This window comes from Neodiprion virginianus, chromosome 4, assembly GCF_021901495.1.
Source record: "Neodiprion virginianus isolate iyNeoVirg1 chromosome 4, iyNeoVirg1.1, whole genome shotgun sequence".
NCBI classification, from domain to species: domain Eukaryota; kingdom Metazoa; phylum Arthropoda; class Insecta; order Hymenoptera; family Diprionidae; genus Neodiprion; species Neodiprion virginianus.
In genome coordinates this window covers 296,395-322,985 of record NC_060880.1, presented here as the reverse complement: position 1 = coordinate 322,985, position 26,591 = coordinate 296,395, and the positions used below count along the sequence as shown (strand labels likewise).

General features: G+C 36.8%; 4 protein-coding genes across 12 annotated transcripts; 3 read left to right on the top strand and 1 right to left on the bottom strand.

Moving 5' to 3' along the window:
* Positions 1 to 556: 556 nt before the first annotated feature.
* LOC124302209 (BTB/POZ domain-containing protein KCTD3) lies at positions 557 to 9,105 on the top strand. Of its 4 annotated transcripts, XM_046758112.1 has the most exons (11): positions 557 to 765; positions 1,075 to 1,388; positions 2,006 to 2,167; positions 2,264 to 2,464; positions 2,577 to 3,056; positions 3,150 to 3,266; positions 4,491 to 4,511; positions 5,159 to 5,298; positions 5,390 to 5,576; positions 5,658 to 5,936; positions 6,092 to 9,105. In XM_046758112.1, the coding sequence occupies exons 1-11, from the start codon at positions 704 to 706 to the stop codon at positions 6,298 to 6,300; spliced, it is 2,172 nt and encodes a 723-aa protein (XP_046614068.1). In that variant the 5' UTR covers positions 557 to 703; the 3' UTR covers positions 6,301 to 9,105. The 4 variants fall into 4 exon arrangements, with proteins under 4 accessions (XP_046614068.1, XP_046614069.1, XP_046614067.1 ...); XM_046758113.1 differs by lacking the exon at positions 4,491 to 4,511 and having other exon boundaries at positions 5,138 to 5,298; XM_046758111.1 differs by lacking the exon at positions 4,491 to 4,511 and having other exon boundaries at positions 5,135 to 5,298.
* Positions 7,148 to 10,646, bottom strand: LOC124302227 (CAAX prenyl protease 2). 2 transcript variants are annotated; one of them, XM_046758156.1, is made up of 6 exons: positions 10,516 to 10,646; positions 9,725 to 9,830; positions 9,517 to 9,655; positions 9,197 to 9,433; positions 9,010 to 9,072; positions 7,148 to 8,904 (listed from the first exon to the last, which is right to left on the bottom strand). In XM_046758156.1, exons 1-6 carry the CDS (start codon positions 10,629 to 10,631, stop codon positions 8,690 to 8,692), a joined length of 876 nt encoding a protein of 291 aa, XP_046614112.1. In that variant the 5' UTR covers positions 10,632 to 10,646; the 3' UTR covers positions 7,148 to 8,689. The 2 variants fall into 2 exon arrangements, with proteins under 2 accessions (XP_046614112.1, XP_046614113.1); XM_046758157.1 differs by having other exon boundaries at positions 10,444 to 10,552.
* A 129-nt stretch (positions 10,647 to 10,775) lies between these two features.
* Positions 10,776 to 26,571, top strand: LOC124302199 (F-box only protein 11). Of its 5 annotated transcripts, none has more exons than XM_046758078.1 (10): positions 10,811 to 10,913; positions 12,027 to 12,128; positions 12,437 to 12,733; positions 13,097 to 13,885; positions 13,972 to 14,824; positions 14,899 to 15,119; positions 15,195 to 15,413; positions 15,527 to 15,734; positions 15,856 to 16,019; positions 26,493 to 26,571. In XM_046758078.1, exons 1-9 carry the CDS (start codon positions 10,817 to 10,819, stop codon positions 15,983 to 15,985), a joined length of 2,916 nt encoding a protein of 971 aa, XP_046614034.1. In that variant the 5' UTR covers positions 10,811 to 10,816; the 3' UTR covers positions 15,986 to 16,019; positions 26,493 to 26,571. The 5 variants fall into 5 exon arrangements, with proteins under 5 accessions (XP_046614035.1, XP_046614034.1, XP_046614033.1 ...); XM_046758077.1 differs by lacking the exon at positions 26,493 to 26,571 and adding an exon at positions 17,112 to 23,762; XM_046758076.1 differs by lacking the exon at positions 26,493 to 26,571 and adding an exon at positions 16,957 to 23,762.
* On the top strand, positions 25,152 to 26,545 carry LOC124301974 (centrin-3-like). The gene is made up of 4 exons (XM_046757644.1): positions 25,152 to 25,166; positions 25,830 to 26,070; positions 26,192 to 26,386; positions 26,493 to 26,545. The coding sequence occupies exons 1-4, from the start codon at positions 25,152 to 25,154 to the stop codon at positions 26,543 to 26,545; spliced, it is 504 nt and encodes a 167-aa protein (XP_046613600.1).
* Positions 26,572 to 26,591: the final 20 nt, after the last annotated feature.

Sequence of the window (26,591 nt, the reverse complement as noted above, 5' to 3'; positions counted from 1 at the left end):
TCAGGGTGGCCCGAAGCGAACACATTGTGCAACGGGCAGTTTTGAATAAAAGCAAGAAGCCCGTGTCATTGAAGTACTCGCATACGAAGACCGCGGGTATGTACTACATACTGCTTCATACACTATCAATTTGTGATAAGCGCGCGAAAAATCTGTTTCGCGCGAAGAGGGCGCCACCAGCGATTGAAGCAACGGACCCAAAAACCGGAGCGCGAGCGATCAGTTTGTCAACCTGCTGGATCAGATCACCACCAACACCCGACGTGACGAGTCGTTGCGCCAAATTTAGCCAAACACTCGAGACTCACGTTTCGCGAGAATTAGTTTAGCCGTAAATAATAATAGATCCTTCCTTTCGTTTATGTAGTTGGAATATGGTAAGAGTGCGTACGACTTTTTTATGGTAACTGCATGTTGGTAAGGTAGGGCGCGGAGTGGCAGCCATCGTAGTTATTGGCTGGTACATACGTAAAACGTGCACGCGCAACTCAAGTCGCCAAGCAATCGGTACGTAAAGGTGAGTCTCTCTCTACTCTTCTTGATAATATAGGTCCAGTAGTGACAGAGATGACTGCATTGGACTGCATCATCGGCGGTTTGGGTTTGGTTGCAAGTCTGCGGTTGCGCGGCCGCTTCCTCCTCCGATCAGCTGTCAAAATAATATCCCAACATAAAAAATTATTAATACAAGTGTGAAATAATTATGGCGGTATCGCATGCAATAAACTGTGGAGATATTGTTCATCTTAATGTTGGAGGAACGAGGTACGGTTATAAATTCAGCAAATCATACTCAGAAAATACCCCTTTGTCTCTCTCTCTCTCTCTCGCTCTCTCTCTCTCTCGCTCTCTCTCTCTCTCTCTCTCTCTCTCTGTTTTCCCCCCTCTTCCTCTCCTCTTACTGTTTTTTGTTTTCATCAGTGTTTTCGAATAAATAAATTTACGCTATGGTGACACACGCGTATTATCAATTATTCAGCGCTTATTATTTAATTGGCTTCGGCTCAATTCGAACTACCAACCATGTGCCTTCAATTTCACTCACACTTGTCACTTAAGTGCTCAAATTTTCAGGTTCTCCACATCTCGCCAAACGTTGTCCTGGGTCCCCGACTCATTTTTCACGGCACTTCTGAGTGGCCGAATTTCCAGCTTACGAGATGAGACTGGAGCGCTGTTTATAGACAGAGATCCAAAAATATTTTCAGTCATTTTGAGTTACCTGAGAACAAGGGATATCGATCTGAAAAATGCAGATCTTCGTGCTCTTAGGCACGAGGCTGAATATTACGGCATTGCGCCCTTGGTCAAGCGATTAATGCTCTGTGAAGATTTATCCCAATCATCGTGCGGTGACGTTTTATTTTATGGCTACTTGCCGCCACCGAGTAAGTTCAAGTATTTTTCATCATTGTGAATTTGTTGTGAATATTAGGTAGTGTTAGCTATGTTATCCTGTCTCTTTTGTTCCTGCTGCTTTACGCCTTTATTGGAGTTGAAAAGTTTCCATTTGTTTGTCCTTTTTACCTGAGATGCGTTGCTAATATCGATGTTTGTTTCCAATCTGTCATCGGCGTTTATTTCATCTACTTATTTGATATATCAAACTAAAAGTGAGAGCTACAGGTGTATCTCGTCAGGTTTGACTGCGCAGTACAAAAATTTTCGTAGTACTTTCTCCACAGTATATCAGCGAAATTTACACATTAAGCAATAGTTGTTTCATTGTCTTGAAAATATTTGAATAGTTCAATCTTGAGCGTCTTCTTTTTTTTTTGGTCATAAACTAAAGACAATTGACAGTTTAATCGGAAAGCTAAGGAAACGAAACTAACTTGATTTTTTTTTTTTTTTTTTCTACTTTCAATCTTCAACCTTCCGGGTGCATCGTAGTGCGAATTTGCCCTAGCCGCACATGTATTTTGACGAAATATGATGTTCACTAGAGGGATTAATACTGCGAATAATAGCTTCAACTGATCAAATAAATTTTTTATTCCCACAGATATCCCTCTGCAAGAACCAGCCACAGCAATAACACCGGCCAATGATGTTTCTGTACATGGCAGAACAGGCGGCGTCCCGATGATTTCCAGAGTCGAGATTCCTAATAACCAGCAATCGATTATCGTCACATCGTGTTCTTCTAGTACCACTAATAGTAATGGTAAACTGCTGAAACTACTGAAAAACTTCCATCGCTAGATTTTTCCTACATTTTGAGTATTTAATAAAGACTCATCTAATCTTCTACGATCCACAGTGAATAATGGAAGTCAACAAAGTCAACGAGCTTCTCTTCCAACTCATGTACGTAATTCTTCTCTCGATTACCGAATCTCACAGCGAGGATTACCCCATACACGCACTCCGTCCCTAGATTTGAGGCATGTTAGAAATGGTTCAGCGGATCTGAACAAGATATTCAGAAATGACGTTGGTCTAGTGTTTGGTGGTCAGCAAGGTAAGTTTACTATCGGATTTAAGCAATTTTTCGTAGCTATGGGAACAAAAGGACAGTCACAGCAGTGAAAACACAAAGAACTGCAAAATATCTAACGATAAATTACTTCAAGTTTCAGCATGGGTCGATCCGTTGAGGGTGCAAATTATAAAGGCCCACCACAACTGGATAGTCATTGCTTACGCACACTTTATAACTTGCTACCGTTTAAAAGATTCGTCCGGTTGGCAGCATGCATTCACAAGTCCTCATATCGAATCAATAATTGAACGAGTAGCAATAAATGCTAAAATGGGTAGCGGCACAGATGGTAAAATGGTTGCAATTTCATACGGAAGTCAAGTTCGACTGTGGAGCGTGTCGGAGGAAGGGATAAAGACAAATATCGGAACATTCAATCTGAACGTTCGTGTTGAATATCTATTTTTCATTGGTAGCCAGTTGGTTGCCCTTTCTTCGACTGGGAAAATTGGAGTGTGGCATGCCATGACCCACCACTGGCAAATACAAGATGTTGTTCCGATATCGTCTTTTGATACAGCTGGTTCATTTCTGTTGCTCGGATGCAACAATGGATCCATTTATTATATTGGTAGGTTCTCACTCTTAGTTCTCAGCCCAGTTTTACAATGCTAGTCTTGTGTTTATGAGACTCACGACTCATATTTATCTATTAATGTTCTAGATATGCAGAAATTTCCACTCAGAATGAAGGACAATGATTTATTGGTCACTGAGCTCTACCGTGATCCCAGTCATGATCCGATCACTGCTATTTCTGTTTATCTTACACCAAAGACCAGTAAGTTTTATCAACATGTCAGTTGATTTATTTTGTAGAATTAAGCAATCATGTGCTGTACTCACTGTGTCTCATTTGCCGCAACTGACATGACGTGTTGATACTTATTTCAACGATGATCCAGTGGGCTATACTTAATCCAATTAAGGTTAAGCATGTTGTTCACCCTAATTAGAGATTGAATACAGTAATCGAGAATTCTGCTTAAATACGTAAGATAGTGCTGTAAACCTTGAGTGAGCGAGTGCAGAAAATGACGGGCCGAATAATTGATGCATTGTTCTATACATGAATACAATAGTAGCTTCGAATTTTATGGCCAGTGGCTGTACGTCGTATAAAGTTTAGTCTTTAGTTTTGACGTTCGCATATTTTTCGTTGATAATCATAATTTCACCATCATCGTGTTTGGTCATGTTATCTCTATGTTCATGAGAATCGTCAGTATCATCCCATTATACGTATCAGAATATCGACGTCATTATACTAACCAATTGCAACATGTATTCACGCTTGATAGTGTGTATAAGAAATCACATTGCTATAAGTGTATTATAACAAAGTCCCAAAGATTAATCTTATGATTTGCCTTGCGCTCTCCCAAAATACCTTTATCATTACTATTATTATTCGAGCATTTGCAAGATTCTCTATAGAAATATTACATATTACATTGTTTCCTTCATATTTTCATACCGTACAACTGGATTCATAGCACAAGGCAAGTATATGATATGGGTGTTCAGGAATTACAAGCGTTGTGTATACAAATACAAAAATCGTATTATTGAAAAGCATGGACATTACGCATACATCTTTGGAGACGACCGAGTGTTACTGCACCGTTAATGTTACCCTTAGGCGTAGCTTTCCCTCCCTCTCAAGGGGTTACCGTTTATTTTTCTACATCGCTATTCAGAGAATCGTCTCCGCATCATCGTAGAGTACACCATCTTGGAAAGAATCCTCATTGTCTTTCAAATAATTTTCTGGGTTTAACTTCAACATAGATATTATATCTGAAATATAAATCTTTCCATAAAAGTTGGTATTCAATGTGCTTGTCCAGTTGTACGATATTGTGCCATATCAATCCCATCATCACAAGGTCTTAACGGAGTGTGTCCATTCTCATGTTCTTTACATCTGTTTGCCTATTGGTTTTTTTCATCATTATAGTAGCCTGCTTGCTCTCCCTATTCATAGCCTTATGTTACATGCCAGCATCTGAGAGGGGGAGGGAAGGTAACAAAAATCAAAAGTATATTCGCTTTTACACAGATTTATTTGTACCTGTATTATACATCGTTTCTTAAGAAAATTATTGAATCGCCATAAAAAAAATTATCTACACTCCGACTTTCACTCATTTTGCAGAAAGATTTTTTTATCATATGTTTAATTACTATCTCACAGCTTCACCATAACGTAGTTTACAATTATTGACCAACTATGGACTCACGCATGGTTTTTTTTCGCTTCCTTATTGATTGTGCAATACATTGCAGCTGTCGTTGCAAACTAAATGAAAGGATTTACACTTACAAATATCAGCGTGCACGCGAGTTCCTCTTTTTTTTTTTTTTTTTTTTTTTTTTTAATGCAGGCACCGCGTTTTTATGATAAATTCATTAATGTTTGCGTGTCAGCTTGTACCCTGTATCTGTCGTTCATCGCTGTATGATAATATGCATATTTATCGTGAGCTAGTACCTAGGCCCCCATTAATTTCTTCTCAATCATCTCTACTTTTTTGTATTGAACACACTGAATTTTCATGTATAATATAATTTCGAAAATTTGATCAAGTAAATAATTTCGATTTTAGAAACGACTGATACGCTTTACTAATGATATATTATTACCAGAAGATTTCCTGTACCTTCTCACAGGTCTGTGTGGGAATTGGATTGAAATTGCTTACGGTACAAAATCGGGGAGCGTACGCGTTATCGTACAGCATCCTGAGACTGTCGGTCACGGACCTCAACTCTTCCAAACATTCACTGTCCATCAGAGTAGCGTTACTAAGGTATTCAAATTCAAGAAAACTAACAGTATGCCGCCTTGGAACTAAGATTACCTAATTTTCCATATTCAATTCTGCTAATTCTTCATTGCAGGTTACACTGTCAGAAAAGTTCCTGGTATCTGTATGCTCTGAATACAATCACGTTAGAAGTTGGGCAGTAACAAGATTTCGAGGTATGATATCCACACAGCCAGGGTCCACTCCAGAAGCTAGTTTTAAGATAGTTTCACTCGACGCTGTTGAACCGTGCGTTAGTTACAACGCTGGCAACGATTTTGGTACGTAACTAATCAAAGTACATTTTTTTTTACGGATACCTACAGAGTCAGTTCACTATTCAAATCATGTACATTTTGTAGGTCCGTTTGGTGAACAGGACGACGAACAAGTATTTGTGCAAAAAGTTGTGCCGGAAACAGATCAACTGTTTGTGAGACTCGCTTCCAATGGCAATAGAGTTTGTGTGATTGAATCGGTAGATGGTAGCGTTATAAGTTCATTCTGTGTCCATGAGTGCGAAGGATCCAGTCGCATGGGATCTAGACCTAGGCGGTTCATTTTCACCGGTCATTCTAATGGAGCCATCCAGATGTGGGACCTAACTACTGCCTTAGATTTGTGTTCTAAAATTGACCAGGGTAAAGTTATTTTTACTTTTATTCTTTAACTTTATTCTATATAATCGTGCGGTTTTAAATATGCTGTGCAAAGGTTTATACATTAGATAAGTCAGATTTTCTTGATACTGTCACTATGGAGACTCGCAGCGTCTCATTGAAATATAATATTTCAGTGAAAAAAGTTAACGGCGGCCCGACACCGGAAGAATTATGGAAATTACTGGACCAATGTGATTTGAGCAACAGTCACTGCTCGACTCCGTGCATCAGTCCTTCTCCGTCGCTAATATCAGCTGGAACTCGAATTAAGGCAAGCAATGTACTATTTTTAAATCAATCTCAACATCTGGAACCTCCCAATGGTTCCAGTCAGCTTACGTGAATGCAAATATCAGAAATAACACCAGGGATGGTGAAAATATTTGCCAGTCAAACTTAATCATTGAATAGAGAGTTGTATTTGAGTTGAAACGCAAACTTTGGCCAGCTGGTTTTTTTTTTATCTGGAGCAAGTTTTCTGTTTGCACTTGATCGTCTTTCTATCATCACTGTTACTCAATCTATATGATTCGTAATTTAATATTTCGTTTATTAACAATTAGTTGATCTTATCTTCAACTTTATTTGAAGTTCCTACAGCATCTATACGTTTATCGATGTGAAGTTACACTCGAATTATAGTTGATCTTTAACATATTATCATTATTATTATAATTTTTAAATTACGCGCCCGAATCTGAACTAGTCTTTCAAAAATTAAAGAATCCCCCCTCCCAAATTACCCGTCATATGGCGTACCGCTCCGCCGTCGTTGGTAATTACAGCCGCGAGTAACTCGTGTGTAACTTCTCGAAGTGAAGTGCAATATCTTTTCTAATAATGAAATCCAGAGGAAAGTAATTAAAAATTAACACTAGACTCAATATGTTGCATTTCGTTACTGGATCGTTGCTGAACGCAAGAGCGTCAGAGATAGTCATTTTATGTGGTATCCGCATAAGTAGCCGTCTCTCTTACTAAAGGGTCAGCGTTCAGGAATCAATAAATGACCCCATGTGTATAAGAACGTCCTCATCACACCAATGGGTCACTATGCATTCATGGTATATTTTAAATAATTTATGTTGATAGGACAAAGATAATGAATATCTTATGATTCGCTATGGAATAATATTATAGCCTAATTTTCTTGGTCTTCGATGCAATTAAAAAATGATGGTAATGCTGAGTTATTTTTCAGTTGGTTGCATGTACTTTATTGGCGCGTAGCGTTTGTACTATTTTTCAAGTCAAAGGTACAAATATTCATACAATGTTTTTTTTTTTTCTACAATATATAGTTGAAGGTCTTGACGTTTGCTTGATAAATGAACTTCTGAATGATTTTCATACCAATTATGAACGGAGGATGATGTTCTCATTGTAACAAACCATTAAAATGGCATCAAATGTATAAAGTTTTGATAAATAGTTATACTGATATATTTTTGTTATATTTATCTCAAAGACATGTATGGTATAGGTAGAATTGCGCAGCTAGAAATTCCTTGTGTAATCATACGTACATACAACGTGGTAGCAACGAATAGCGATCTTTATTGCATTTAGTTTTCAAATAATTTCTAGGTTTAGTTGAAACTCCACTTCAGGACAATGCGTTGTATTTATTGCCGATGCTTGAGGCATTTTTAACTCCGCGACTCTGAGTAAATGTATAATAACAATAGAATATTATATAATAATGCTGTTGTAATTATCTTCTCTGTGATCTAAATAAATTAAATGCAGTTTTCTACTACTGAAAATTTTCTGGGTTCAAACAGAGCATAAATATATTGAATTTATTTAAAAACGTTTATTTATTATTTATCAACATTTATATTAGGTAGATTAAAAAATAGTCATACCTTTTGCACCAACATTATCTAGATTTGTTTGAAAATGTCAATGTCACTTCACAATTATTTAGTCTATTTAAACACCTATGTACTCCTACACCCGTTTTCCAAGACAAGGGTATACGAACCATTCTATAAGTATTTATCAATAATTCATATCTTCGAACATTCGCCTGAAGTAAATTTTATTCTGCACTGATAACAATAACGAGTGAATAAGCCTGGTTAAAATGCGATCAATTATCACAGGACTTCCACTGTTTGCTTGATTAAAACAGTGACATAAGCGGTGTAATGAAGTCCCTGTTATCACATCAGCTGTTCAACTTACTTTTATTTTACACGATCGAATTATGGATGTACCTGTGTATAACTATGCTTGGGACTGGAAGAAGAAAATCTCTTCCATGTTTGTGTATAAATAACCGAATCATTTACAGGCACTGTGGTGATATATTTTTCTATACACGACGAGATTTAATTTGGAAACTGTTATTCTAGAAAACATTCTCGTATTATTCGCCGCATGTGCCTTGTGCAGGAACAATATAAACTCGCAGGTCCTATAAGGATTTTGAACTATATGTCAAATTGTACGTCTAAATACTGTGTTTATGGTATTATAAAGTGATATGGAAGACATTGAAGATTTAATCGTTAACAACTATCAGAAAGTGTGAAATGCGAATTATACTAATAACTTTAGTACCTAATTACATCAGTTTATTGATGTGTACGTTGAAGAAAATTTGTTATGAAATAACATTGAAATTTGTTGTAAAAAGAAAAAAAGATAAGAGCAAACGAAAAAAGTTGATTAGATCAGTGTACGTAATTCATGTAATACAGTGATTTTATTATGCACTAACTACTTCAAAGTGGATCAATATGCCAGAACAATTTGTTGCTGAACCAAGCAGGATTTGTCATAGGTGTCAACAAAGAACACCACCCGATTACTCCGGCAAAAAATAAGCTGAGCAATATTTTTCTTCTCGCTGGATCCTTGCAAGCCAAAACTTCGGTGAGATCTGGAAATCCCATGTGGTTGCAAAATGCGTGGGCTGTAAATGGTGCTATGTAATGACCTGTGAAAAATGTTGAGGAAAAAGATTGAAGAGTGCAGTTGAGCGTGTAAAATTAATGTACAATATGTATTTGCTTGCGGTGCGAGAGGAATGTTTATTACTAACCAGTTTTAGCAAATAGAAATGCTGCGTAGGCACCAAACAGTGTTGTGTAAACGAATTGAAAACCTACAAAACAAAAAAATGTGTTGAAAATTGAAACATTATAAGGTAACAAATTATTTCAACTGTGCGATGAAATACAAAACTTACACTAGCATTTCTAGTTCAAATGATGTACCGAAATACTCACTGCATAACTTAAGAGCATCTTGAAAGTTTACACCCGCCCTGATCATTTCAATAACGTGATGAAAATGTGCAACGCCAAAGAACAATGGGCATATGAAAATAGCGGTAGTAGGTTTATAACACTCTAGAAGTAGCGGCAGCATACAGGCTCTGAAAGTCCATTCCTCGGATAAAGGAGCGACAATTCGGTTCCGCCACCATATGAGCGATCTAATATTTTTTGTAGAGTGCATGGGTGCTGCAAAGGTGAAATTGAAAACAAAGTTGAATCAATTGTTCGTTAACATATGAAAATTTTATATTTAGCGTTCCCAAACTCACCGGCGTATAATTTCCATGGTCCATTCAGTACCTGGACACTCAGTGGCCCCAAGAACAATATCATGGTTAAAAGCAGCGGTAAAACAGCCGCTTGAAATAAACCGACCAATTTTATGCCCAGCAGTTCCCAAATGGTAGTCTGAAGTTTGTTTAATTATTTACATGTGATGTTGCTCAAAAACAGTGCCAATGAAACGAAATAACGTACCTTTTGTAACATGGATCTGCTTATTCCAAAGTATACGAATAACGGGGACACAAACATCATGATAAAGGCGCTGAGAAATCTTTTCTTAATCGTCTCATTATGCTCTCTGTAAAAAATAGATTATAGTTCATCTCCATTTCCTCTATAGTTCCTCCCCATAAGTTTGAGATCAATTTTTCAGCGCGCGTCAGGAAATCGAAGTTCGAATTATCGGGAAGAAACGCGGAGCGCCGATGCGACAATGTGGGAGGGGGGGAGTTTTTCGTCGATTTCTTTGACTCTTGTTGAATGAAAATTAAACAACAGTGTGCGATGTGTAGAGGCTTCCGGGGGAGGGGGGAGGCTGGCTGGCTTTCCAAGGGCTAGTGGGTGCAACCTGATTTGGACGAGTTTAGCAGTACGCGCGTCGATTCCCGCATTCGTACCGTGTGCGTGTCGCGTGCGTGCTGTGATTATGACGATTGAACGACGCGGAGTGTCGTTAAAAGTAAAACGAATGTTGTAGGGGAACGAGTAAATGAAAGTCGACGCGACAAAATCCAAACGAGGCTTTCATCGGCCATGAAAATTTACTCATAGTTGATCGTGAAAATTTGTGCACCGACAGACGAGTGAGACGGGGGCCCGAGCAAGAATCCGGCGGCTCTCTGGGACACGAAACAGTTATACATTTTCTTCGTGGTCCGTTGTTAAAGGGCTAGTTCTATGTATGTACATACATCGTGCGGCTGAGGCGCGAGGGCGTAACGATGATATACGCAGCTACGGGTAGGCTCGCGAATTAATTTTACCTATGGTACGGCGAATTCCATATGTAGAGACTGGCTACGTAGACGACAGATAACGTGAAACATGACAAAATCGCGGTGGTGCGAGAAAAATCTGTATTTTCCTCGGTCTCCACCATACTGACGTTCGTTGAATCACGTGACACGCTATAGCGGATAAAATCGTATCCGATTGGCAGTCGCGCAGTAGTCGTCCGTGTAGTGAGAAGATGGCCGCCGTGCTCGATGGATGTGTCGCCATTGTTTAGTGTATAGTTTTTCCCCGTTTTTCTTATAAAATAATCGGGATACACCTAACTTCAAGATGCCGAGCGCGTCATTCACATCGTCACGTAGCTACGTCCGCAGATCCCGGAGGAAAGGCGCCAACAGAATCCCGTTACCCTCTAGAACAACATCGGGTATGTAATAGAACGGGGCTATAGGCGGCTGCTGCTACTGCTGCTCCTCGTAAGGTTCGCGGCTTAGCTCGCTCGGCTCGTCGTTCAGCTTGCGTTTCGCTCCGACTCCTTTCCTGCCTACTCAACTAACATCGATTCTCCTCTTTCCTATTCTCATCGTCTATTCTCATTGTACGATCTATTATTAAATATTATCCAATGTCATTTCTCCGATTACCAACGAGTTCGTACAATATCCGATTTGCATGGACATTTGTCACACTATGTACCTACTTACATGCATACGATCATACTACTACTAAATCGGCATTCCCTCCCTAATCTCGATTACAACGAGCAGAAAAATTAATATACTACATATGCAGCAAAGCATATTATGCGTATCTACATACATACGTGTGTATCGATGTAACGTGAAAGAGCAACAAAGAGAAAAGCTCCCCAAAAATGTCGATTATCATCATCCACACCCAGAGGTGTACCCGACGTAACTATATTTATTTGACGTCTATTCCATTTATACCAAGCTACTTTACCCTTCTGGAGTGTCATATAAATATTCACGCTGCATGGATTATTCGATTTTCCTAACTGGAATTTCAGAATCGTGTAATCCGGCATTTTTAAATGCCAATCATGTCACGTGAAATCGATCACAATTAATATTAATTTGCCATACAAAAACTATACAATTATAAAACGATAAGAAAACGCTGCTTCTGCCTTAATTCTAGGTAGCGTGTGTCTGCAACGAAAAACGTCTGTATGCTAATGAATTTTTTAGCATATGCTGTAGTTACAGCAGATGTGCCACAGAATTCAATTTCATTTATGTTAAATTTCCACTATCTATACATTGTGCCACTACTGCTTTGGACAGTGGATTGAAATATATTTCAATGTATAAAAATAACCTTTCCATTGCGTTATTCCTTGATGTAAGAGATTTACACTTCCCATTGTTGCTGCCGTGTTTTTTATCTGCGCTGCTCTAAGAACAGCGTTCTACGTGTGTGTGTGTGTGTTTTTTTTTTCCCCATACATAACTTATGGTTATCTCATCTTATTCACTGAGGACTATGAATTAAATAAGAAACTTCATTTGCCTTGTAGGGACAAGATTAACTTCAAATCTCTATATTGAAAAATTCTATCATCGTGGATACGTGTTCTACAATCGCCAGAGACGCCGTCAATATTCAAGAAGCCTGATCGGTGCTTCCTAAGTTATAAAATTTATAATATTTATCAAACTGATTTATCTATTGAAATGATTCGATCTAATTTTGTACGATGATCAAAATAGTGATGGTTTTTTTTTTATGAGAGTTCAATTATCGAATAAATCGGTGCAAAACTTATCGCATTAGAGCCAAGTCGTGTGCTCATACAAGAACAAGCAAGACGAGATGGAGAGACCAGTTCTTTTCTTTAAATATTTATTTTATAAATATTCGAAATCCATAGCTGTATCAATATCCTTCAAATATTAAGATCTAAAAATTTCATGCTCACTTTCTCAGCCGAACCATGCGAGCTACCGTGTCCAGCTTCAAATCCAATTCCTTCAGGAGGCGGGGGTGTAGGAGGAGGCAGAGGATCTTCGCCTAGTGTTTCGGGGATAGCCGCCCCTTCTCCGTCTCATTCGCACTCGTCACCCTACGATCTTCGCCGTAAGAGTCCCCCGCATCCGGATCCTGCACCTGGCACGAGTTCAGCACTACCACCTCCCGGAGGAAGCAGTATCGCCGCTGCTCTTGGAACCTCATCTTTACCAGCCAGAAAGCGACCTAGGAGAACGTGCTCACTTTCAACCGATGGTAGGCAATGAATTGTTCTTCTTTTCTTCAAATAAAGATTACAAATCCCTTCTTTTACTCGCCATCGATGTAAAACTGTATTGCATTATATTGCTGAGCAGGAGTTTAGCAATTGTCACACTGAACCTGGCTGCTAGCTTCAGCTTCATTAGCAAACTTTCAACTTAATCCGGTTATACATGTATTCTCTTTTTCAACTCTGTGTTAACACTGAGGTTACTTAATCGCTTTTACCTTATTTCAAACTAAACATAAATTGAAGGGGTAATGTTTAAATGATCACTAGAGGAAAATTGAAAATCAATTCGTACTTTTTCATTATATTTCTAAAAATATTCATTTATTTATTTCACTCTGCGGTAGGCACAAATACAAATACAGCTGCACACTACCTACAGTACGAGTTGCCGGATGAGGTGCTGCTGACGATATTCAACTACTTAATGGAACAAGATTTGTGCCGTGTCTCGCAAGTGTGTAAACGTTTTCAAGCGATTGCGAATGACACGGAATTGTGGAAGTCGTTGTATCAGCAAGTTTACGAGTATGATTTGCCACTGTTTAATCCGGCACCTTGTAAATTCGAATTTATCTCGCCGGACGAATCAGATTATTCGAACCCCTGGAAAGAAAGTTTTCGACAGTTGTACAGAGGAGTGCACGTCAGGCCTGGTTTTCAGGATCTTAAATTCAAGGGTAGAAATCTCCCATATTTCAACACTGTACAAGGGGCTTTAGACTTTGTTGAAGAATATAGGAGTAGCAATGGATCGACGCCAAATGCGAACTCAACTACCAATGTTCAAGGTAACTGTTGCATCAATAATTCGCAAGGCACCGAGGAAACGCCCCTGCACCTAGTATTTTTACATGCCGGGACATACCGTGGTGAATTTCTCATCATTGACTGCGACGTAGCTTTGATAGGAGCTGCCGCAGGCAACGTCGCCGAGTCTGTTATTTTAGAAAGAGAATCAGAATCGACAGTCATGTTCGTTGAAGGTGCTAAACGTGCGTACGCAGGCCACCTCACTCTCAAATTCACACCTGATGTAACCAGCACTGTACAACATCATAAACATTACTGTTTGGAAGTAGGCGAAAATTGTAGTCCAACGGTCGATCACTGCATTATTCGTAGTTCAAGCGTCGGTAAGTTATTCAGATTGACACGAAACTCTCCAACCTTGACACTATTGTCCTTCATTGATATTAATATATGAATTTTGATTAAACAGTTGGAGCAGCGGTCTGTGTGTCGGGTGTTGGAGCAAATCCTGTGGTGAAAAATTGCGACATATCTGACTGCGAAAACGTTGGCCTGTATGTAACGGACTATGCCCAAGGCACCTATGAGGACAACGAAATATCCCGAAATGCACTGGCGGGGATTTGGGTGAAAAACTACGCGAATCCGATTATGAGAAGAAATCACATCCACCATGGTAGAGATGTTGGGATATTTACGTTTGATAACGGCCTAGGATACTTTGAGGCGAATGATATTCATAATAATCGAATCGCTGGTTTTGAAGTCAAGGCGGGTGCTAATCCGACCGTTGTGCACTGCGAGATACATCATGGTCAAACGGGCGGCATATACGTTCATGAGAACGGTCTTGGACAATTCATCGACAACAAAATTCACTCGAACAATTTTGCTGGCGTTTGGATAACATCAAATTCTAATCCAACGATTCGTAGAAATGAAATATACAATGGTCATCAAGGTGGGGTTTACATATTTGGCGAAGGCCGTGGCCTTATAGAGCATAATAACATTTACGGCAATGCTCTCGCCGGGATACAAATCCGGACGAACTCAGATCCGATTGTCCGACACAACAAAATTCACCATGGACAACATGGTGGTATATATGTTCATGAAAAAGGTCAAGGTTTGATCGAGGAAAACGAAGTTTACGCCAATACGTTGGCCGGGGTTTGGATAACGACGGGATCAACTCCAGTTTTAAGAAGGAATCGAATCCACAGTGGCAAACAGGTCGGAGTTTATTTCTATGACAATGGTCATGGGAAATTGGAAGACAATGATATTTTCAATCATTTGTATTCTGGAGTACAGATTAGGTATGATTTGAGACTGAGAATTTCGTTATTTATGCTACATATAACAAATTATTGACAAAGATTCTTCCTTTCAGGACTGGGAGCAATCCTGTCATTAGAGGGAACAAAATATGGGGTGGACAAAACGGTGGAGTCCTCGTGTACAATAGCGGTCTAGGCCTTTTAGAACAGAATGAAATTTTCGACAATGCCATGGCAGGTGTTTGGATTAAAACTGACAGTAATCCAACGTTAAAAAGGAATAAAATATTCGATGGAAGAGATGGCGGAATTTGTATATTCAATGGGGGAAAAGGTTTGTACCCTGAACTCATTTGTATGTGTACTTTCGGAATTAAGCCTCACTGTTTTAACGTTGTCCAAATAACAGGTATACTCGAAGAGAACGACATATTCCGAAATGCGCAGGCTGGAGTTCTAATTTCAACCCAATCGCATCCAGTCCTTAGGAGAAATCGTATTTTTGATGGATTAGCCGCAGGAGTCGAGATAACGAACAATGCGACCGCCACATTGGAGTTCAATCAGATCTTCAACAACCGATTTGGAGGTCTTTGTCTCGCCAGCGGAGTTCAGCCAACAACTAGAGGTAAAGGTCGAGCCGATTCCATACTTTTTTTCCTTATGGTTTGCAAAGATTATGCACTGCCAGTTAATCTCCTCGATAATCGTAATTCTTACATTACGTTTTATGCCCTGTAGGTAATAAGATATTCAACAATCAAGACGCAGTGGAGAAAGCTGTCGGTAATGGCCAATGTCTTTACAAAATTTCATCGTACACGTCGTTCCCGATGCATGACTTTTACCGTTGTCAAACGTGCAATACGACAGATCGTAATGCTATCTGTGTAAATTGTATAAAAACTTGTCACGCTGGCCACGACGTAGAATTCATCCGGCACGATAGGTGAGTGGTATTATTTTATTTGAAAACCCCCGAAATCATGACTCCATTTCAGGCGATTCTCCCGAGCGTCTCACCGACGAATACATTCCACATTCTCAGTACCAAAAATTCTTGTGCACAGATTTTTTTGCGACTGTGGAGCTGGAACCTTGAGTAACCAGTGTCAGCTGCAGGGTGAGCCGACGCAGGACACCGATACTTTATATGATAGTGCTGCACCCATGGAGTCACACACGCTCATGGTCAACTAGATGTAGCTAAAGTGAACCAACTGGTCCCAAATCCGTAAGTTAGATGGATCCGTTGAGATGAACGTGCAGTAATAACAATAGTAATCTGTTGTCGAGTTCTTTGATATCATTATTATTATTATTAAACTCATGAAAATCCCAATATCGACAGAGTTATTGGCAAACTGAATAATTAAAGCTTTACCAAATTCCAAATGACATGCCCAACTATTTGGAAAGACCGTGCGATTCCTACTATTTTACTAATTATTTCTTGTTAAATTTCACTGAACACTTATTTTCATCGTCACATGAATTTTACCATTTTTAATGTTTTTATTTATTTACAATAGATTATATGCGTACGCGTATTTAATTCCAATAACTTTGTTATATCATATATCTAAATACAGCATTGTATTCTTTCAACCAAAAGTTGTGCATTATCAATGGTATTGAGACACATTAAGAGAAGAGAAGCTACCAGAACCAAGAGCTCCTCTCAGTTGTTGCTTCTCTTGATAGTGGAATAAAATATTTGTATATAAGCATAATTTGAATACAAGTAGAGATTTATTGGTATATTCAAGAACATTGAAATTTACATTGTCGTTAACACGCAACGAATGGTTGTTGGTTATATGATGCTAAAATTTTCTAAATTTTACATAAACGTTTCAAAATATAATAACGATGATGAAGAACTCTGTCGCAGTCAGTTTTGTATCCATAAAAATAAAATACCTAATTGCACAATGAGAAAAATATCGAGTTTGAAAACTGAAAACTGAACTGATACACATGACGCAGCCTGAGGTAGCTAATTCCTTCTAAACATAATGAAAAACGATAAGTGAATGCAAACGAAGGGAAACTGAAACAAAAGAACAACAGAAAACATAACTCATCAATATTAATTAAAAGTGTATGTATCATACCTATGCAAGCACGTTTCTTAATGAATGTAATCTATATATTAATTTTTATTAAAGGTAATGAGTGAAATGTGATGTCTGTATACGAGGAAGGTATATAAATCAAACAGTAAATACCATTTGGTTTATAACAGACTTTGCCAAATGGTTGTATGCTGTTGTGGTATTTTTTGTAAACTGTAGCTTCGAGTTTATAAATAATCTGTTGACAGTGACCTGTTCGAAAGAACGAGATTACGGAGGTGTGTGCAAAAACAAGAAAAAACGAGTGATAAAGAGAGAAAAAAAAAAAGAGCAAAATCTAGAATTCCACAAGATGCTTAACTGTGTATATACTATAGTGGCAAGCATCTTGCTAATAATATTGAGAAACTAAAGACAACTTTGAGCAGTTATCTGTATAAAACATTTTGTTTCCGAACGAAGAAACGTATTTTTGCAGTGGGGTACCACCGAAAACTAAACCGTCAAACAATGCCATGTACCCGAACAATTACAATCGGAAGATGCGTCTCGTCTCGTAATTAGGGGAGAGATCTACGACTTGCATTACCATGTTGTACTAAATCTTTTTCTACAATCAATACAACAGAAGTGCTGTGCACAAAACATTAAAAAGCAAGTAAAACATTATAATTTGGTAAAATAATCCCAGCAAACGTTTACGCATTGTAGGGGTAATATTTTTTCTTTTTTTCCCCCTTTCCCGCCCCCGAGGAAGTATGCTACATACGTACGATGTCCAAAGATAGAGTGGTAATAAATAACGAACAAAAACGTTACATGATAAAGGAAAGTAAATAATCAAATAATCAAAAAAGGGATGGAAAAAAACTGATTAAATGAAGACATTGATTCTAAAATAAAATAAATAAATGAATGGAGTATCTTATATGAAACAGTAAAAAGTTAAGAGTATACATTTGATTAAAAATATATATTCTCTTGTGTTAAATAAGATGGATTAAAGCAGCTGAATGAAAAAAAAGGCAAAGTGCATAATAGAAGGATAAGAATTAAGACAAAAAGTATTTAAACTATTTAATGATTTAAACGAAAATGAAGATATTGGTGTGTACCGGTGAGAAAAAAAAACAGCAAATCATCAAACAATAAACTGTCCGCAGAACAGTGAATCTCGAGTTGTTAAGAGTGATCCAACTGCTTTAAAAACATTGTTGTTGTTATTATTATTATTATTATTATTATTATTATTATTATTACGTTTAATATAATGTTCTGTCGTAACTCTCGTAAGAGGAGAATACCCTATGATACGAACAAGCGCCTATTAGCCATGCCCCCTCCTCCCAGACCCTCGCCCCTGCCACTCTCATTATGTGTCCAGGGAATCCAGACACACACACACACACACACACACACATGTATATGTATGTATAATTCAATAGATAAGAAGTCTGTGTCTACAGAGTCTGGAAGATCTGGAAATTGGGCCAGAATTTTTTTTAATCTTAAAAACTTGAAAATAGCCTGGTATCTCGTTACAAGCCTTGAATTTTTCTGGGACATGCGAATTACATTATTTTTGCACTTGGCGTACGCTTTTAAATCAATTTTCGGCAAGATAAGATACGTTCTTTCAAGTGCAGAAATAGACGGAGCAAACAGGAGCCTCTTCTGGTTCCTGCCTCAACTTCTGGCTTTCTCTGCTCTTCTTTTGGGACTGGTGCGACTACGTCTGTCAGTTGCTACTGTCTTTATTTCAATTTTTTCTACTAAAGCCTGTATAAAACTTGTAGAGACGGGCTCTTTTTGGTTTCTAGGATATTCTCTGTATGAAGCTGAAGCTAGCGGCCAAACGTGTTGAACTTTTTGGAAATAGAACAATGCAGTTCCGTTATATCCTCATAATTTTATGAAAGTATCGGGTTTCAAGGTATTTTACAGAGTTTTGATTTTTGGATTTTATTACCTTATTCAAATGAACGTCAAAACGTTTGGTTGCTACTTCTGGCTGCTAGGCTTCAACCTCCTATTTTCCCTTCCACATCGAGGTGTCGGGGACCCAGTGGTTGCCGCATCCTAAACACTATCATTGTTACTAAATTTCAGTCAACAATAGCTTGTATTTAGTTTGACAATCTCATCCTCATTACCCATCTGAATTTCAGTTTCTCAAACATCTTATGTGTAAGTGGCTCGAATTTTTTTGTTGCAAAATGGTTTGACAAACCTAACAGAAAAGCCTGAAACTTCGTACTCCAAACTCTGTACATTGATTACAGTAATTGTATGTAGCACATTTTGTATTCTAAGTATCTGCCAAGTGGTAAAGATAAAAGCTACTTTTGGCATTGAATATTGTCCGTTGGTTTTAAAAGTAACGCCAAGTTGTTGTAAACAATGTATAAAATTCTCTGTAGTGTTTTTAGAAACATGTAAGACAAAAAAAAAAAGAAAAAAAAGAAAAAAAAACAAACAAGAAGACAAAGACTCCAGAGGAAACTTTTATCAACGATCAATGAAATACGTTTTATAGAAGATAATCGTGAAATGAAAAAGACGAATAGAAATCGTATATTCAGAAGCAATGCAGGTGTATGCCGGTATATTGTTATTTTGTTTTTAAACTTTATAATGGATTGAAAAATTTTCAACTTTATGTAAAGAAATTTTAGTAGGGAAAACTTAAAGTAGAATATCTGTTGTTTTTTCCATTTCTGTATTGTATAACAATATTAATTTGTTTTTGATGTGGTATTTCGTGGGCGACTAGCTAAGAATATATTTTCAAAATCGTCAAATATAAAAACCATTGTTGACTTTAATCATACTATGCCAATTGTAAAATGATACAATAGTAGACAATATTTTGTTCTCCCTATCCCAAAGATGAGGACATGATGAAATGAAGTTTTCCAACAGTAGTTACCTATAATCCGTAGCCTTAAGCATGACGACCGACAAGTGATAATTAATATCATCCACATTGATTTGTGCCGCGGCTATGCATATGAATTTTAAGTGATTACAGCCTCAACGATCGACTATAGACCATGGCATCTGCTACTCAATTCATTTCTTCCATTACCTTCCGAATATACCTGGTTAATTATACTCACCCATGTATTTGGTGACTTGCAAATTTGACATGAACAAAAACGAAAAGCAACAGAAAAATAACTTTAAATGGCACTATTAATATGACAAGTAATTCTGCACAAATAGAAACTACGACTACGACTACTACTACTACTTAAAATTAGTCAAAGCCAACTGACACTACTTCCAATGAAATTTTATAATACGTCGTTATTAACATCCAGTGCAGTACCGATTCAGACAATATTCAAGAACTTTCTTACTGTGTGGCAAATTTCTAGAATGGCTGTTTTTTTATAGTTGATCAAATGTCTGTTTCCAGAGATCAAAGCATTGTTATTCATTATTTTTTACTGCAGCAAGATTCTAATACTTGTGTTTATATTTGTTGAACGCACTAGGGTAAGATTTAGTAAACAATGTGGACACGCCATGTTTCAATCCCCCCCGTACCCAATTCACTCCCACAAAATCTTACCTCTTATCACAATTTTCACATGCAAATTGAAAATGAAATTTCTTGGGCACTCTGTTGATTTGATTATCAGAAGGCATATGTCGCCGTTTATGAATTATAAATTTTGAAACACGTTTGAAGAAAACTGTGATCATGTGAATTGATTGGTTTGTCGAATAGTAGTTCCAAAAATGTGTAACGTAGGTATAATATTCACATATAGCCATATACATTTAAACATTAGAGAGCTGGCCTGGCTGTTTTAGGAGTCAGCAGATAACTCGGAAGCTCCATTGGGGACGTGCTGACTATTTATATGCATAAATCATACCTCTGAAAAATATCAAATTTCAAGCCAAAAACACCGGCCCTCTAATGGTTAATTATCTTCCTTGAAAAATTAGATGAAAAAAGAGCTATGGCAGAATAAGAGAATATATTCAACTTTTGCTTTGATCGTTTATGGATCACAATGAGAAACTTCTAAACCTTGTTGAGTACCTCGTGTAATCAATTTAAAAAAAAATAATAATTCATTAGCATTGTAACCTCCGCTCTACTATTAATTTAATTTTTTATTTGTATGATTATTTAAATACCATTTTGTTCAATCATACACGCACATACAGTCGTACGTTAACTGAGTATTGTTATTTCTTTTCTTTCATCCGTCATTAGAAGTAATCTATATTTAATAAATTGAAAAAAATCTCTTTACTATTTTTCATTAGATTACTAATAAGATCGACAATTTTTTCACGATTAGGCGAATAAATAATACTTCATTCCAAACATTTTATACACATACTATTATACTCCGTACTGAACGCTACACGATTGTTTTTTTTTTTTTTTTTAAGCAAAATACTTGCCATTATTATGTTAGTGGCCATAATATTATTTGTTTTGTGGTATAGACAATATAGCTACTATAATATACACATACACAAAATGTGCAACGCAAGCCTATGGAAAAGTTGATACCACTACGTATTCTGTACATATTAATCATTCACACTATTATTATTATTATTGTTATTGCTATTAATTTTTTTTGCTTGTACTTTCATGATTCATATACCCTTAGTTTTCACCATGACATTCATCGTATTGTATAATATCGTACAAAATATTAAAAGTTCCATACTTTTTATTCAAGACAGAGCCCAACGCACCTATGCCCCACTTTTACTACTTTACTGAAACTAGTATCAATGCTACTAAGACTACGTAAATTATACATATATACGTACTACGCTTCCTGTGCTGAGATGAAGAAATGTCGGATATTAATATTGCCTCTCAAACTTTGCTGTGAATTTTGTAACAAGCAACCGATACACAAAGAAGATCTCGTGAAGTGAAGCTACCAATATCTCAACGACGAGGTTGAAGCTAGCAGCCAAACTTTCTAACGTTTACTCGAACAAGATAGTGAAGTTAGAAAATGAAAATTTTGAGAAATACCATGAACCCCCAATGTGTTCATAGAATTGTATGGATAAGATTGAACTGTATTTTTCTATGTCCAAAAATTTTATCACGTTTGGCTGTTAACTCTGGCTGCTAGTTTCAGCTTCGTCACCTCAGTGTGGTTCTTCCAGGGTCCAACAGACAACGGTTAATGCAAAGAAAGCTTGAAGTCACCTCGGGTAGCTTGAATGGCTATATGACACGAGATTCTCTTGGTGAAATCAAAATTGAACAGAGAATAAACTTTTTACACTCTGTCAACCTCTAAACTCGCAACAATAAATTATCCTGACCCCCACACACACACACACACAATGTGAAAAGCGAAAGTGTAAATTGTGATTTCTGACACACACACAAACACACGCCCAGAGAGGGGTGGGGGGAGAGAGACAGAGAGAGAGAGAGAGAGAGAGTCAGAAATCACAGCCAATATATTTGTATGTACACGTATCACAATTTACACTTTCGCTTTTCACATTTCTAAATTACAATCTGACGATCAGATACATATTACAAAAATTTATTATTAATATTATTATCCACATATTGTATCAGCAACGGCGACAATTACGCTACGCGTAGTTTTCGACATATATTAAGTCATACATAACTATTTACATATATTGTAATGATAATCAAAAGTACTAGGTATGTACGGTATTTTTCAAAAGAATGGTGTTTTTCATTAGTACAAGAAGATCTTGTCATCCAGTAGATGAGATTTTACAAAACCGGTTTTAACAAAAACTGATCATTTTCATCTCATCCCAATTACAGGATTCATTTCAATTTACACATTGATGGATATTGATTGAAATTTTTATTTTTTGAGTAATGTGTCAATAACTGTAATAAATTATCAGAGTTCATCGCGCTATATAAGTTTAATTTATCAGAGAAGAAAAAAAACAACCGTACTGTACTGCAAGGTGGCATTTACGTTACTAATCATGAACATGATACATTGTATATTGAACTGTTGCGTCAACACACACACACACACATACACACATATGTTACATATAGAAGTAGAAGTAAGTGTAAAGAAAAGAATCGAATCCAGACCGAACAGTTGTATAATGAAAGGAAGCAGGATTCCTTTTTTCTTAATGTTAATTTTACTTTGCAATGCGGGATCAGGGGGAGGGGGCTTTGTATTGTAAACGCTAATGCGCAAGAGTGCAATTTTATAAATTATAAACCATATTACATACATATATACATACATACATGATTATAGGCGTAAATTAGTTCATGAAATGAAATGAATTATTTTAAAGCTCAGGCCAGTACAAGTAAAGTAAATGGCCAGGGCTTTTATTTGAATAATATAATTTTTAGTGTGTAATATAACATACTACAATTATAAATATAATATGGCTTGAATTGTAAATAGATTATCTTAAATGTATTCGACTCTATGATTATATCGCTACTACACTGAACCATACTAGACTGCATACATATACTTGGATAATAAAAAGTATTGATGACAAATTTCAGATTATTAGAGACCATGGCAGTGTTCAAGTTTACGCCTGGCGAAGAGCCTTCAAGTAAATTTGTTCATACTTTTCTTTTTTTTTTTTCTTTACATGTTTCACAAACGTTATATCGATTACCCAATAATTGGGTATCGATGATATACTACGCATTAGAAATAGAAATGTCAACTATTATTATTATTATTGTTATTATTGTTATTATTATTATTATTATTAATCTTACTACTACCACTACTACTACTATTACTACTACTACACTTGATACTTGAACGATGCCATTATATAATTAGTATTGCCTATATACTATAATTCCTTAGTAGCTCAATACCCTACTTATACAATTATATGATTTTTTATTTTAATTTCCACTTCTTATTACGATTTAAAACAATCCGATAGGTTTCTCATAAATGAAAGTATTATATTATACGAGCAAATAGTATGCTTGTTTTTTTTTTCCCCACAAACACGTCGATCACAACATTGCAATTTTGGAATGATGTGATATAAAATTTGTTTACTTACTATACACATATACATTCGATCATACCTATATGTATATGTTGTAACTTGATTGTGACTGCATTTGCTTTTAATCATCCATCTCTTTTTGTTTACAAATTACCTGCATATTTTCTCTATGAAACTATTTTTCTTTATCTCTTTTTAGTAAGTAAGTTTAATTTTGTCACATAGGAATTGATAATAATAGTAATTGAATAGTGGAGACAACTTGAGCATAAACCAAGTACAACCCATACATAAATGATTTCCAGTGATAAGCTGGCCATATATTTGATTTAGATTCATTATAAGAGCAAAACTTGGAAATTTCTGGAAAATTGCCTCTGGCCAATATTTTTTTTTAATAATGGTATTTTTATTGTGAAAACCTGCCTAATATCCAAATCATAGTTCAACTATCACATCCAAATAGATATTTTTTCCTTGATCTGTATAGATGCTCACCTTTATTTACGTTCCAATCGCAAATGAATTATAAATGTTGCAGGAATCACAAAGTACATTCTCACATGTAATTTTCTGTTTTGTTTATTTATTTATTTATTTATTTATTGTAAGAATCTGATCCAAGTTAAGGCAAGCAAAAAAGGGATGCAGAACCACATTGTGTTTCCTAAGAAATAACAACATAAGTATGCAGTCAAAAGAAAAGTTGGCGCAGGTAAAATGTTCATTAAGTAATATGCAAGAATCTGTGATATCTGACTGAAAAGTCGATGGTGTGGTATTTGAAAACTGTTGCTAGATCACATTTGAGGTCACAAAACGCAAGATTCGGTTGACATTGGCACACATTGCATGTAGAGGAGATGAATGTATAAGTTTGATATTAAGAGAGGTGTGTTTTACACAACTTTGATCGGTTCTCACTTAGTGCGAAGATTAATGTATCAGTTACGAATTCACTCTGCATATACATATACTTATATAAGCCGGAATACAAAGCAATCCTATGAATGATCTCTTGGCAGGATAGCTATGTACATACATACAATCTATTACTCAACGTATTCAGTGTTTATCGAAATGCATCATTTTCACAGAAGTTACTGTTCCAAGTTAGATTGACTGAAGAATGTTTGAAACCGGGAAATACCAATTTGAATCTCCCGCAATTTCCGTATGGTGGTAGTAATGCTACACACTAGAGCTTTTACGACGCATAAAATTCATTTCATCGAAATAAATTCCGATAGGCTTTGAAACACTTTGAAATAAGTTGTTGAATGGCGGAACAAGCCGTGAGTGGATCATATTCTATTTACTATAGACCACGGTCTCATAGACAGGTCTGGACACTCCGGCTGTAAGTAAAATCGTGCTCGAAAATGAAGCCGATGTTGTGAATTTTCGCCTCTACCGCTAGTGAGGGAGAGGCCTACTTAGTACGCATACACCGGCCTCGGAGATTGTAGCGCTCCGGTCTTTGGTACACAAATTCAGAAGCACAGGCTTCAAGACGGTCACGCTGCGTTATATAGGAAGGGGCTTGGAGTGCCCAGACCTGTCTATAAGACCGTGCTATAGCCGAAATCATTGATGATGGCTAAATGTCGGGACATTTGCGCTCCAAACGAAAACTTCTCCAACTAATAACATAACCTGCAAGGAAACGTCAAAAGTGTCAGTGTCGTTCCTTCCAAGTACCTACGAGAGTTTGTTATTCAAACTTTTAAGTTGTGTATTCGTATGAATCGCGTATAAATGGTAAGTTATTAGTGATGTATCGGTCTGATAATTCATTTCGAAACTGGAATAAGTACAATTTTGTATCTCTCGACTGCGCGACACGTTAACTTCTTTTGTGTCTCCATTTTTTTTTTTATCCCTATTAAATTTGTCAGATATTGCTAGCGGATGTCGGACAGATCTAATAATGTAATCACATATAAAATGCAATCCAGAATCCAACGAACGCAGCCAGTAAAAAGATACGGCAGCTTTCTGAGGATGAAAAAATTCACATTAAAGAAGCTTTTGATTTGTTGGATACTGATAAGGATGGGTTCATTGATTATTACGAGATGAAGGCTGCCACTCGAGCCCTGGGCTTGGAAGCTAAAAAAGCACAAATTTTGTCAATTATGCGAACTTACGATCCGCCACATGGGAATAAAATTGGCTATGAAGATTTCTACTACATAAGTATGTCTAGAAATGTGCGACATGTGTCAGCAGAGTAACTTCATTTTAACGCAAATTTTTTGCACGCATATTCAAATTTGGCTGCATCTCTTGTAAAACTTCATTATTAACGTCTGCACAGTATCAGATAAAATGGCTAAGAGAAATCCTTTGGATGAACTAAAGTACGCGTTTACGCTCTTCACTGCTGATACAAATTCGAATAAAATAAGTTTAAAAAATTTACAAGAAGTAAATCAGAGAACTGGAAGTGGATTAACGGACGATGAAATGCAATCTATGATTGAAGAGTTTGACACTGATCTTGACGGTTTAAGTAACTTGACATTACAACAAGTATTTTTGATACCTCAAAAAAATTCATCAATTTGTCGATTAAGTTACAGGAACTTAATTACACTTTATTTCGTATGTGATTACAGTTGACGAAGCTGAGTTTATGGAGATCATGACCAAATCCGAAAATTGGGCTTAAAGTAGGAATTGGCTCGCGTAGAAGCAATTGTTGTTTCTCTTTCAAC

Excerpts from the sequence above, each read along its gene's own strand:
- LOC124302209 (XM_046758111.1), top strand. The coding sequence starts at position 704 with ATGGCGGTATCGCATGCAATAAACTGTGGAGATATTGTTCATCTTAAT. Across the intron at positions 3,267-5,134 it reads TTATCTTACACCAAAGACCA|AAGATTTCCTGTACCTTCTC; the intron begins GTAAGTTTTATC and ends TATTATTACCAG. Across the intron at positions 5,937-6,091 it reads GTGTTCTAAAATTGACCAGG|TGAAAAAAGTTAACGGCGGC; the intron begins GTAAAGTTATTT and ends ATAATATTTCAG.
- LOC124302227 (XM_046758156.1), bottom strand. The coding sequence starts at position 10,631 with ATGGTGGAGACCGAGGAAAATACAGATTTTTCTCGCACCACCGCGATT. Across the intron at positions 9,434-9,516 it reads ACCATGGAAATTATACGCCG|CACCCATGCACTCTACAAAA; the intron begins GTGAGTTTGGGA and ends TCACCTTTGCAG. Across the intron at positions 9,073-9,196 it reads AGATGCTCTTAAGTTATGCA|GTTTTCAATTCGTTTACACA; the intron begins GTGAGTATTTCG and ends TTTGTTTTGTAG.
- LOC124302199 (XM_046758078.1), top strand. The coding sequence starts at position 10,817 with ATGCCGAGCGCGTCATTCACATCGTCACGTAGCTACGTCCGCAGATCC. Across the intron at positions 12,129-12,436 it reads ATATTCAAGAAGCCTGATCG|CCGAACCATGCGAGCTACCG; the intron begins GTGCTTCCTAAG and ends TCACTTTCTCAG. Across the intron at positions 15,414-15,526 it reads AGTTCAGCCAACAACTAGAG|GTAATAAGATATTCAACAAT; the intron begins GTAAAGGTCGAG and ends TATGCCCTGTAG.
- LOC124301974 (XM_046757644.1), top strand. Across the intron at positions 26,071-26,191 it reads TGAAGATTTCTACTACATAA|TATCAGATAAAATGGCTAAG; the intron begins GTATGTCTAGAA and ends ACGTCTGCACAG. Across the intron at positions 26,387-26,492 it reads CACTGATCTTGACGGTTTAA|TTGACGAAGCTGAGTTTATG; the intron begins GTAACTTGACAT and ends ATGTGATTACAG.